Here is a 13,765-nt window from a genome sequence, read left to right as displayed (position 1 = left end):
GATACTTTGGTTCAAGTAGTTAAACTTTGGGGAAACCAAATCTTGGGTTAAGTTTCAGGGAGCTTAAAAAGACAGGTACTCTGGTCACTTTGGGGAAAAAAAAATCTTGCTTTATTAGTTCCTGACACAGTGGCAAATTTAGAAGGCATTTGCCATGTTGGGGAACTGATAGTTTGAGGTGCCATTATATTCTTGACACATAACCTTTCTCTATTTCATAAAGGATAGTGAAAGCTTTATTGTTGGGAAAAAATGATGATTTTTCTCAATCTTTGTTGATGAAGAAGAGGTCTTTTTTTCAAATTGTGTTTTAAATAAAGGTTTACAGAGCAAAATAGTTTCTCATTAAAAAATTAACACGTTGTTTTGTGACATGGTTGCCAACCTCATGACAAGTCAACGCTCTCCCCTTCTCGACCTTGGGCTCCCCATTATCAGCTTTTCTGCCCCCTCCTGCCTTCTTGTCCTTGCCCTTGGGTTGGTGTGCTCATTTGGTCTCTTTTTGTTTTATGGACCGGTCTAATCTTTGGCTGAAGGGTGAACCTCAGGAGTGAGTTCATTACTAAGCTAAAAGGATGTCTGAGGGCCATATTCTCAGTGTTTCTCCAGTCTCTGGCCAATAAGTCTGGTCTTTTTTTTTTAGGTAGAATTTTGTTATACATTTTTCTCCAGCTCTGTCCAGGACCCTCTATGGTGATCCCTGTCAGAGCAGTCAGTGGTGGTAGCCGGGTACCATCTAGTTGTGCAGGGCTCAGTCTGGTGGAGGCTGTGGCAGTTGTGGTCCATTAGTCCTTTGGATCAATCCTTCCCTTGTGTCTTTGGTCTCCTTCCTTCTCCCTTGAGAAGAGCTCTTTTTTAATATTCATTTTAAAACTTTTTTTTCCCCCTCTCAAAAGGACCTCAGGATTTAGCACACAAATATAATTCCCTTTCCCTCAAGTTTTCATTCTGAAAGCTAGTGTAAAATCTTGTCTAGCTCAGTGAAGTTTCTGTTCTGTGAATTAAATTAAAATGTCTATGGAGTGCCTTTTGTGGGACCCAACTTTGTACTTTGGCTGCTCAGTGACTGCAGGTCCACACCCCAGTGACTGTGGCCTTCAGGGGCTGAACAAACAGGGCGCGAATCTAAAAGCATCAACTCTGTTGTTTAAAGTACATTACCAAGAATGCCAAGGACCTATCTCTGTTTAAAAAACAACAACAAAAAAAAATTGTTTAGCTTCACATAGACGAAACTTCTCAAAAAATTGTGCCACGTCTGCGGTGCTGTGGAAATAGTAACTTGAATATATGCCATCTTAGTTCTCAGTTGCTTTGTCCTGACATCGAAAAGTGGCCTCTTAACTTTTGGGTCATGGAAAGAAATACAAATATTCAAATTATTTTCTTCTTCTATTAGGATTTTAACTTCTATATAGTGCTTATGGTACTAGCTGCAGAGCGCTTGCACATACACATTCTCAGTTGATTTCCATAATAAATTTGAGAGGTATCGTCAGCTTCATTTTATAGATAGAATAAAAAAAAAAGCTGACGGAAAGGTCAAGTAATTAAAGCAACCTCACAGCTAGTAGATCAGGTGCTAGGAGTCCCTGTGTGGTGCAAATGGCTAAGCCCTTGACTACTAATCAAAAGGTTGGTGGTTCGAACCTACCCAGAGGTGCCTCGGGAGAAACCCTTGGCAATCTGCTTCTGAAATATTAAAGCCTTCAAAACCCCATGGAGTGGACCCTGACAGTCATGGTCCCCGGACCCTTTGTTAGCCCAAGAATGGAACCATTCCCAAACCCAGCTCTATAGACAGGGATTGGGCTGGACTATAAGATAGTCAATGATACTGGTGAGGAGTGAGATTCTTGGCTCAAGTAGACACTTGAGACTATGTGTGGCAGGATGAGAAGGCAGAGGGGGACAGTAGCTGGTTGAATGGACGTGGGGAATACAGGATGCAGAGGAGGAATGTGCTGTCTCATTAGGGGGAGAGTGGCCAGGAGTACATAGCAAGGTGTGTATAACTTTTTGTATGAGAGACTGACTTGATTTATAAACTTTCGCCTAAAGCACAATAAATAGATAGATTAAAAAAAAAACCCTATGGAGCACAGTTCTACTCCGCACAAATGGGTCACCATGAGTTGGTCATGGTACTAGTCAGATCTTTAATATGAATGATGATGGTGGTGTTGGGATTGATCCTTCCTTACTTCTCATGTGTTCCTATATAACACCTTCTTGGTTTTTGTTCCTTCCCCCTCCCTTTTTATTTTTCAGCTTGGATTTCTTAGCACCACCACCGCTCAGCCAGAACAGAAGGCCCCAAATCTCATTGGCACATACCGCCATGTTGACCGTGCCACTGGCCAGGTGCTAACCTGTGACAAATGTCCAGCAGGAACCTATGTGTCTGAGCACTGTACTAGCACAAGCCTGCGTGTCTGCAGCAGTTGCCCCATGGGCACCTTTACCAGGCATGAGAATGGCATTGAGAAATGCCATGACTGTAGTCAGCCATGCCCATGGCCAATGATTGAGAAATTACCCTGTGCTGCCTTGACTGACCGAGAATGCACTTGCCCACCTGGCATGTTCCAGTCTAACGCTACCTGTGCCCCCCACACGGTGTGTCCTGTGGGTTGGGGTGTGCGGAAGAAAGGGACAGAGATGGAGGATGTACGGTGTAAGCAGTGCGCTCGGGGTACCTTCTCTGATGTGCCTTCTAGTGTGATGAAATGTAAAGCGTATACAGACTGTCTGAGTCAGAACCTGGTGGTGATCAAGCCGGGGACCAAGGAGGCAGACAACGTCTGTGGCGCACTCCCGTCCTTCTCGAGCACGACCCCACCTTCCCCTGGCACAGCCATCGTTTCACGCCCTGAGCACATGGAATCCCATGAAGTCCTTTCCTCCACTTATGTTCCCAAAGGTAACTTAACCTCATGGGTTATTTGTCTGAGGAAGGCTTTAAACCCAGTGAAAGTATCAAGGAGGCGGTTGTACCAAGGATGTTTTCTCCATTTCACATATTCCAAAGTCACTTTTGTAAGAAGAGGCCTCCATTTTGAGGCTAATTAAATCTGGCTTCTTTGGACCTGTTAGATTTCATTTCAGAAGTTTTCTGTTAAAGGAGATCAAATTTCTAAAAACTAGGCCACATGAGGCTAGAAAGTAATAACTGAAAGAAACAAGAGAGTGTGTGACCATGTGTAAGTCACCTAACCTCTTCATGCCTCACTTTCAAACTTGTCAAATAAACAAGTGAATTGGATGTTTAAGGGCACAAAAATATACAACATGAGTCCGTCCTGAGAAGACATAGCCAGAAGGAGAGGAAAGGGAGAAAATATCATTAACTCAGGAAGGGAGGGATGAGTATTGGATCAAAGTGGGACAGGAATGGGAAGAAAAGTTAGAAACTTCAGGAAACAAGCAAATTTCTGTCAAATTGAAGGTAACTAGCAGTCACATCTAGGAAATTGTTTTTTTCCAAGAATTTTAACCTTGTCCTTTCCTTCAAGCATCCCAGTTGTCCTCAGAATTCATTTTGAACCTCAGTCTGAAGAATTTAACCCTTATTTCCAAATTCTTTTTGATTGAACCCAATCTCCATGAGATGATAACCAACTTGAGTTGTGCTTACTAGTAAACTCTCATGCGTGGTTACATTTGATCTTCATGATAACCCTGTAAAGGAGGGTCTTCTCACAACCTTCATTGTTGAAATAAAGAAATAGACTCAGAGGGCTCAAATGACTTGTCCAGGTGCTTTCAGGGGCTGATACAGCTCAGGTCCTGTCTCTGGGACTCAGAATTCCCGGCACTCATGTTCCTTCCTTAACAAAGATCGCTTGTGGAGGCTACTCTGAAAAAATGCCACTAAGTTGCAGATGCTAAGAAAGCTCTACCTGAGTTTAGCCACTGTCCTGTCCCACCAAACCTTGAATATGAGCTCTTTTCTTTATTTTGGTCACATTCCCTGTTTTACCAGTGCATCATGAAATAGTCAAAAGGTGGGGCAGAAGGAATATGAACAAAGGGATTAAATTTGAACTTGTTCTCTGAGTAATCGCAATAACATAAGAGTCAACTAGAGCTATGACCATACATGTGTCTGCTCAGTATGTGAAGTACAGGAGAAGGTGCCATGAGGTTCAGATGTTGGGTCCCTGAAAGTGCCCATGGTTTTGGCGTGAGGAAGTGAGTTTAGCTGTTCAGTTTAGTTTTTACCCTCCCCATAAAGGTGCTATTAAGACTTTTATGAAAAATGTACAAAATAAATTTATTCTTAAGCTCCAAAGGTCATCTCTTCTTTCATTATCTGACCTGGTTTGGAGATGACCAGGGAGAGGAGGGAATATATGGATCCCCAAATATAGAAAAGCTTTTCCCCCTCCTTACTCTTTTTTTCTAGGCATGAACTCCACAGAATCCAACTCTTCTGCCTCTGTTAGACCAAAGGTACCAAGTGGTATCCAGGAAGGGACAGTCCCTGACAACACAAGCTCAGCGAGGGGGGAGGAAGGTGAGAACAAGACTCTCTCAAACTTCCAGGTCATCAACCACCAGCAAGGCCCCCACCACAGACACATCCTGAAGCTGCTGCCGTCATCCATGGAGGCCACTGAGGGTGAGAAGTCCAGCACACCCATCAAGGTTCCCAAGAGGGGCCATCCCAGACAGACCCTACACAAGCATTTTGACATCAATGAGCATTTGCCCTGGATGATCGTGCTTTTCCTGCTGCTGGTGCTTGTGGTGATAGTGGTGTGCAGTATCCGGAAAAGCTCGAGGACTCTTAAAAAGGGCCCCCGGCAGGATCCCAGCGCCATTGTGGAAAAGGCAGGGCTGAAGAAATCTGTGACCCCAACCCAGAACCGGGAGAAGTGGATCTATTACTGCAATGGTCATGGTGAGCCTTATGTATTTTCTCCTTTCTTACAGATCCCCTTGCCTTTCCTTCCCTAATTTCTGTTGTTTGGAGGGATGGAACATGCACAGTTTCTGGAATATTCTTTTGTAGACCAAGTGCTGTTTGATCTAGTTGTATTATGGGAAATGAGGTGGTCAGCATTAGACCTGTTATGTTCAGAGAGAATAACCCCACCTCCCTCATTTTCCCTTGGCACCTTTGAAACAGGAGGATGTTGCAGAATCAGAGACCCAAGAGTGACCCTAGGGACTTTGTTTGACCTTGTCATTTAACAAACAAGGAATTGAATTCAGAGAGGTTTGACTGCTTTGACCCCAGGCTAGTTGTTTGTTCAAGACCGATGGAACTAGACTCTAGGCATCCTAACTGTTGGAGCCCTTGTTTTTCCTACAGTCTTAGACTGTAAGCAGGCGCCCTGGTGGTGCAATGGTTAAATACTCGGCGGCTAAGCGAAAGTTTGGTGGTTTGAACTTACCAACTGTTTCGTGTTACAAAAGACTTGGCAATCTGCTCCTGTAAAGATTTCAGCCTAGAAAACCATCGTATGGAGGCAGTTCTACTCTGTCCTGTACGGTTGCTACAAGTTGGAATCTACTTGATAGCACACAACAACAGACCACTAAGAAAACAGGTGGAAAAAGTTGAGTTTGCCCTTTGAATCTGAACCCTGCTTTAGGTTTCTGTAACTTTAAATGTAAATGAAGAAATTCTTTTACTTAAAATTTTTCCACTTAAATTTTTAGGATTCCATTTCAATCAGGAGCCTAGGAGGGTCTTTTGGATTATAGACATCCAATGCTTAATATGTTGATGATTATCTGAGGCTGGGCCCTACACCTTCTACCTAACAGTCAGCATATGTCGATACTGGCTGGAATATTTTGGTCTTTCCTCTTTTGAGGGCACAAAATAGCTTACAGAACTTGCCCGGCAGCTGAGTTTGACCTGAAGACTGCAGTTTTCAGGCTGGCAGCAACTTCCCTTTCTTTAAATCCTAAATCAGATTGCAGCTCCGAAGTCTGATAATCCCATTCAGGTACCTTCTTTCCCCTTTCTAAAAAGCAATTTGGCATTTTGTATTGTCTAAAAAATGTTTATACTTTTGGTGCAGCGATTCTATTTCTGTGAACCTATCATAAAAATATAAATCAGAAATACTAAAAAAAAAAAAAAAAATCGAAGCACAAAGAACTTTAACTTTAACTCAGCATTACGTATGATGCTTAAACACTGAAAACAACCAAAGGGCCAGTTTTAAGGAAATGACTAAGTAAGTTATGGCATGTCCACATAATGAAATATTGTGTCAGATTGAAGATTTTATACAGTTTTTTTTTGAGTTCTTATAAAAGCCTTGATGGCGTAGTAGTTAAGATCTTGGCTGCTAACCAAAAAGTTGGCTGTTTGAATCCACCAGCTGCTCCTTTGAAACTATGGGTCAGTTCTACTCTGTCCTACAGGGTCACAATGAGCTGGAATCAACTCAACAGCAATGAGTTTTTATACTTTGTATCAATATCCCAGCTCTCTTAAAACTTTAGGATAAGGATTGAAATGAAATACACCAAAATGACAATAAAACCAAAAAACCAAACCCATTGCCGTTGAGTTGATTCCAACACATAGCGATCCTATAGGACAGAGTGGAACTGCCCCATAATTTCCAAGGAGCAGCTGGTGGATTCACCCTGCTGACCTTTTTGGTTAGCAGCCTAGATCTTAACCTCTATGCCACCGGGCTCCAAAGTGACAATAGTGCTTTCCAGTTGGTGGGATTTGGGGTGATTTGTGTGTGGGTTTTTTTTTTTTTTTTTTTGTCTTTATTACTTTTCTGTACATTCCTCAGTTTTCTGTAATAAGCCCATGCTACTTTTATAATCAAGGAGCCCTTATGGCACAATGGTTAAGTGCTCAGCCGCTAACTGAAAGGTTGGCAGTTTGAACTCACCCAGTGACTCCATGGGAGAAAGACCTGGCAATCTGCTTCCATAAAATTATAGCCAAGAAAACCTTGTGGGGGAGTTCTATTCTGTCACGTGGGGTCACTGGACTCAATGGCAGCTAACAACGGTAACATGTTTATAATAGAGATTTAGAGAAAGTTTTTTAAAAAATTTAATTTTGCTTCCTTTGGTGACTCATGTGAACTGTCAAAAGCCAAGCAAAAGCCACACTGAGGTGAACATCCTACTTGGGAGAGAGCCTAGAACAAGACTGTTCTATACTGGTAACCTAGCAAGGGGAGCTTCAGTTCCTTCCTTCATTTTATTAAAAAAAAAAAAAAAAAACCTTTATGTTGGACATAATTAATTCCAGCTTCAAAAAGTTGCAAGAATAGTACAACGAACACCTGTATACCAGTGCCCAGATTGACCTATTGTTGACATTTTGTCCTTTTGCTTTATCATTTGCTCTCTGCATAAAACACATACGTGATTTTATATTACGAAATACATATAATATGTAACAGTTAATTATATATAATAAAATGTTATATAATATGCATTATATCATGTTATGTGTGTATATATATATATATATATATATATATATAAAAACCAAAACCAAACCCAGTGCGGTTGAGTCGATTCCGACTCATAGCGACCCTATAGGACAGAATAGAACTACCCCATAGAGTTTCTAAGGAGCGCCTGGTGGTTTCGAACTGCCGACCCTTACGGTTAGCAGCCATAGCACTTAACCACTACACCACTAGGGTTTCCATATATATACATACATACATAAAATATTTCTCTGAACCATTTCATAGTCCTTTATCCTTAGATACTTCAGTGTGTCATTCCTGATAATAAGAACATCCTCTTAAAAAACCGTTCTACGTATTTCAGCCTCAATAACTTTAACACTGATATTGTTCTTGTTAATTGCCACTGAGTCAGCTCTGACTTGTGGCCAGCCACCTTATGTATAATGGAAGGAAACTGCTCGGTCCTGAACCATGATCCTTGATATGTTTGAGCCCCTTGTTTTGGCTGTTGCCTCAGTCCATCTCATTGGGGGTTTTCCTTGTTTTCGCTGACAAAAACTTTATCAAACATAGTGTCGTTTTCTAGTGATTGATGTTTCTGATGACGTGTCCAAAGTAAAAAAGATGAAGTTTCACCATCTTTGCATCTAAGGAGCATTCCAGTTTTCATTCTCACTGCCCATATTACAATGTTGTCAGTTGACCTAGTAAGGCTCTTGATAGCATGCTTTTTCCCTCTAGTATAGGATTCAGCCTAGGATCAGATATTGCTTTAAATTGCACTTTAAGGGGCCAGTCAGAACACTTGTTCTACTCCAGATTTATCTAATTAGGAGAAAACAACGTGAATATCCCACTGGGATTATGTAACTATTTTGTAACTCACTTTATTAAAAAAGAGACTATTCCTTTAGCATTTGCATTTCTGGACTGGGTTATGGTGAGCCACATCTGTAAACTCTCTTTTGAGGGGTAGCTTTCATAATTCTTGAGAACACCAAGTCGTAGATGTAAAAACTGGTCCAGGGGCAGAAAGCAATTTAATACAGTGACCTTAGACATTCTTAATGACCATGGTAACCTTGTAAATTACTATGCCTGTGTCCTGAAAACAATATCCAATTTCATAAAAAGAACGGAAGTTCCAAGTCACAGAAAGCCTGATCACACATTCTGTGAAAAGCAGTACTTCAGTGATAGGCTCTTCAAACTAAGTCACAGTAGTCTTATTCAGGTCTAACTCTTCCGAAAGTTTAACCCTCCTATCCCCGTCCTCAGAAACCTGGTGGCATAGTGGTTCAGAACTACTGCTGCTTCCTCAGAAACCCTGGTGGCATAGTGGTTCATAACTACTGCTGCTAACCAAAAAGATCAGCAGTTCAAATCCACCAGGCGCTCCTTGGAAACCCTATGGGGCAGTTCTACCCTGTCCTGTAGGATCGCTATGACTATGAATTGGAATCGACTCAATGGCAATGGGTTAACCCCCCTCCACACACACACAAGGTTTTACATTGGTATGTTTATATTCAAGGTGTTTTTCTAAGGAAGGTCTTTTCTTTCCCAATTGCTAGTCTCAAAGGTACATCCAAGTAAAATCCTTTACAAAGAGGTTCTGTTTAATCAAAGCCATTCCAGGTGCTCAGAGGCTCTGGAAACAATGCCTTGTTGACCTGATTGCGGTGAGTTCTGGGCAGCGGATAATCCTGTTTAATAAGATCTTTTCCTGGTCCTTGTCCATTTCACACTGAATTGTCATGAGGGTGAGGGTGGAGATAGAATCAGTTAGCCCTGGACTGTTCTCTCTCAAGAGGTCATGTAAGACCTTACCTAACCTTGCCCACTTTAAGCAGACCATGCCATGCACCCGAATGCCATATCCAGGGACAGATTTCCCAATAACAAGGTATGCACGGGCTTAACTGTGTTTACTTACTCATCTGAAGTGCACATCATGTGGTGAAACCCATGTGAAATTGTGCACCCCAGATTAGTAAGTAACCACAGTTGAGCCCACGTGTACCTTGCCTACTATAAGCCTGTGTGTACCTTGCCTACTGCTTAATCCACCCTGGCTGTATCACAGACTCTCAGTACTGAAAAGCTAGGACATTGGTTCTTGTCTTTCTCACCAGCAAGAACCTCTTTTATTATTCTGCTCCACTCACTCCTGTCTGCCTAGCATGGACTTCCACTCCACAAAACGGCAATCCTACCTTTCATGGAATCCTAGGGTTAGAAACACAAGGTGAGACCTCATGTGGCTAGGAGGATGGAAGAATGAGAGCGTTGTGCTATTTGTGTGCTTCTTTCCTTTCTGAAGTCAAAGCAGTTTTATTTTTGGTGAATTGTGACTGGACTGTGGTTTCTAGCGACGTGTCTATTTCAGCAATAGGAATTGGAAGTCTCTTTAATTATGTACGAAAATCAATTTGAGTTTATTATTGAGCGTAAGTGTCATCAAGATGTAAGTCTATTATCAATGTCCAATTTGTCATTTGAAAAAATTGATTTCTTTTTTTAGTATAACCAACATAATGGGGTAAACGGGGGTCCAAAATGTTCAATTTAATTTAAAATTAAGGTTAATGTGGGGTCACATTAATTGAGAGTTACACAGAACACAGTATTTTCTGTTTTGTCTGTTTCGTCACAAAAAGCATAAAAGTAAAGGTAGTGAACCTTAGTTTGTACACAAGTGACCATACAGGCATTGAGAAAGTCTCAGATGATCTAAAAGCAGTCACTTCATTCACTTCTTTATAGCTGTGTTGTTGTTAGTTGTCATGGCATCGAGTCCAACTTATGGTGACCCCAGGTACAACAAAACAAAACATTGCCTGGTCCTCCACCATCTTCACAATCACTGGTATGTTCAAGCCCATTGTGTGGCCACCGTGATCTTGAGTGTCTTCTAACCTAGGAGGCTTGTCTTCCAGTTCTGTTAGAACAATAGAACAGTGTTCTGTTGTGATCCATAGTTTTCACTGGCTACTTTTCAGAAGTATATCGCCAGGCCTTTCCCTAGTCTGTAGAAGTCTGGAAGCTCCACTGAAACCTGTCCACCATGAGTGACCCTGCTGGTAGTTGAAATACTGGTGCCATAGCTTCTAGCATCATAACAACACACAAACCACCACACTATGACAAGCTGACAGGCAGGTGGTGGTCCTTAATACTACAGAAGATAAAAAAAGGGTAGTCCAGCTTCAGTTGAGAATGAGGGTTCCCTAAGAACAGGAACCAACTGATGTTCTCTCAAATCCTAATGTATGCCGTTACCTTTTATCTTCTCTCTTTCTCTCCCTCATCTCCCTACCTTCCTCTTAAACTATTTGCAAAAAGTATGAAGTTGGATTTCCAGCATCTTGTTACCCTAGGAATTTTGAGAGGAAGGTTTGAAAAACAGGTGAGGAATGGAAATTGCCCTGTAAGTACCTGTGGGGGAGACTCCGCAAAGTGATAAAGGGAGCCAAAAATAGGCACATATCTCTCAGGTCTTTTTCTTTCAGACCTCAGGCTGTGAAAAAAAAAAAAAAGGATGAGACACAGAGGAACTGGTTTTATCTCATGTAAACTGAGTTTAGATTCTTGATAGCTGGTTCAGTCCTCTGCCTTGGGGAGATAGTAAGGACATAGCTGGAACTGTAATCCTTCCCTGTGTAGTTACTTAAAGCACGTGACATGTAAAGGCAGCATCTCCTTTAAACTGACTGCAGTAGGGATTGTCAAAGCAAATGGTGTGCTCATTTTGGAGAACTAGACTCTTAAGATGCTATTTCCTTATTCCTTTAGCTCTTACTGTGTATTACCGTTTAACTGTTCATAGCTTTGTGGTTTGCCTGGCCATGTAGCTTAAGAGTTCTTAGGGGACATTGAGTCTTATTGTATGTCCCTGCCCCAAGGCCTATAGCACAAGGACCTGGGAACAGAGTGCTCGAGGAAGGGTTGTCTGGCCCATATGATAGCCACTAGCTATGTGAGCTATGTAATTTAAAATTAAAATTAGATAAAAATTTAGATTCTCAGTTTCACCAGCCGTATTTCAAGAGCTCAATAGCTACCTGTGACTAACACTTACCACATTGGACAGGACAGATGGAGAGCATTCCCACCATCACAGAAAGTTCTATTGGCTCGCACTGGTATAGAGCATGAACTATCTACTTACCCTTTTCAAGGGCAGATGGTTTTCAAGCCATCAAACTATGGTATAGATTTTTTGCCCCTTGTTGGAGATTTACACATAAAGATCTTAAGGTGGATTCTTTATGCTGAATGGCCATAGATGCCAAGAATTATTTTTCAGAGCAAAAGGAGCCTTCCATGATAGCCAGTGCAAAAAACTGGCCAAGAAAGTTTTCTGGTATTCCTCCATCTGATCTACTTCTTTCGAAGTGGGACCCTTTTGGCCCAAGGACACTGGAAAGCAGTGTGGTGATGGGAGAGCAATCTGCCAATTCAAAGACCAAGACACCTTCGTAAATGCTTAGCTGTTCGGGTTTAACTAAAATGGAAATGGATTAGCTTTACTGGGGGCTGGGGGTCTTAAGCAGAGAAGCAAGAAAAGCTTGTGGGAGCCACGTGGTTGTATCAGAGATAGGAGTGTGGGAGATGATGCAGGTAAGGATCCTTGGGAGGGGAGCATCATCACAGGGTAGAAACTGCATGAGTAAAACAAGTTCTAAAGTAGATTTGCCCTTTCTAGTCATGTACTTTCTGTTAAGACATTTACTTCTCTGGGCCTCTGTTTATAAGGTTCAAAAGAAGTCATTATACTATGCAGTTAAGAACAGAGACTCAGGAGTTTGGTTCCACCTTCTAGATGTGTGATCCAGCGCAAGTTACTTGACCGTTTTGTGCCTCCATTTCCTCACGTATAAAGTGGGGATAATAGTACATAGGTTACTGCAAGGAATAAATATGTGCCCAGTGCTTAAAGAATGTTGTGTTGCTCCCAGGTAAGTGGTCTGTAAATGTTGGCAGTGATAAGGGTGAGGATGATGACGATAGAGGTGGTGCAGATCATCGTCATGCCCACGGGCATCATCACCTCCATCTTCTCTGCATTTCTGATTCACTCAGAAATAGTGACAATGGACAAGACAGAAGCATTCTCTTGTAATATAAATGTGACTGTACTTACGCAGTGATCTTCCTTTATGCCAGGTATGAGGGTGAGAATGCAGGATGATTATTTATTGGTGCAATGCCCTCTCCAGCAGGCAGACAGCCCCTTAGATAATCAAACAAAACTCCTTAATGGCTTTATATCTGAACATGGATCCATCTCCGCTGCAGAAATATTTTCTTTAAACTGCCTATCAGGGGTCAACAAAGCTTTTCTTTCACTTTTTTTTTTTTTAAATTGTACTTTAGATGAAGGCTTATAGAACAAACTAGTTTCTCATTAAACAATTAGTACACATATTGTTTTGTGACATTGGTTACCAGCCCCACAACATGTCAATACTCTCCTTTCTAGACCTTGAGTTCCCCATTACTAGCTATTCTAGTCCTTGCCCCTGGGCTGGTGTGCCACTTTAGTCTTGTTTTATTTTATGGGCCTGTCTAATCTTTGGCTGAAGGGTGAGCTTCGGGAGTGACTTCATTACTGAAACAAACTTCTTCTATAAACATACAGATAGTAAATAGTTTAGGCTTTGAGGATTATGTGGTCTCTATTGCAACTATTCTACTCTGCCTGTGTAGCCCGAAAACAGCCATAAACAATATGCAAACGATTGGTATGGCTGTGTTGCAATAAAACTTTATTGACCAAAACGGGTGGCTCAGTCCATCCTCCAGAGTTCCCCAACTCTTGATCTGTGCCACAGATTTGTCGACTTTCAGCGGCTGCTTCTTTCTTGCCTCCTGGTGGCTAGCACAGCTCGGATAAACAGTGTGCTTCTTCTTGAAGCCTTTCTTGAATTCCTTACACTTAGCAGTAACTGTTGCCCAGTCTGCTGAATGGATAAGTAACAAAGCAGAACAATCAGATACGTGGGGGAGCTAGGAAAATGTGTCAGTTATCCTTGTGTTTTTCACTTAAAAACTGTTCCACACTTCCTCCCTCTCCTCCTAATAAATACCTGCTTTTACCAGGAGAGCTTGATTTTTCCTTGTGGGTCCACCTCACAGGTCTACCTGCCGCAACTCATCTCTTTGCCAAACTGGAGCCAGCTGTGAGGGAGGAGATGATTGTCGAAGTTCCCATCCCTCTCCTTTTACCTTTCATCTACTCAGGGAACTGATATGCTTTGAGTGGAGAGAGGGATCAAGACGAGAAGGCAGACGCTTCCTGCTGTAGACTCTATCTCTGCCCCTGCTTTCCTCAGAGAGAACCAGAG

General features: G+C 41.9%; 1 protein-coding gene across 1 annotated transcript in view; it reads left to right on the top strand.

The window, feature by feature from the left end:
* The window catches only part of TNFRSF21 (TNF receptor superfamily member 21), an 83,814-nt gene that overhangs the window by 23,766 nt on the left and 46,283 nt on the right, over positions 1 to 13,765 (top strand). Inside the window, exons 2-3 of the mRNA XM_049893797.1 lie at positions 2,272 to 2,923; positions 4,409 to 4,906. Coding sequence (XP_049749754.1) covers positions 2,272 to 2,923; positions 4,409 to 4,906 — 1,150 coding nt within the window. The remainder of the gene's footprint in view (positions 1 to 2,271; positions 2,924 to 4,408; positions 4,907 to 13,765) is intronic.

This window comes from Elephas maximus, chromosome 1, assembly GCF_024166365.1.
Source record: "Elephas maximus indicus isolate mEleMax1 chromosome 1, mEleMax1 primary haplotype, whole genome shotgun sequence".
Lineage (NCBI taxonomy): Eukaryota > Metazoa > Chordata > Mammalia > Proboscidea > Elephantidae > Elephas > Elephas maximus.
Note: the sequence above shows the minus strand (reverse complement) of the source record. Positions and strands in the feature narration are given on the sequence as shown.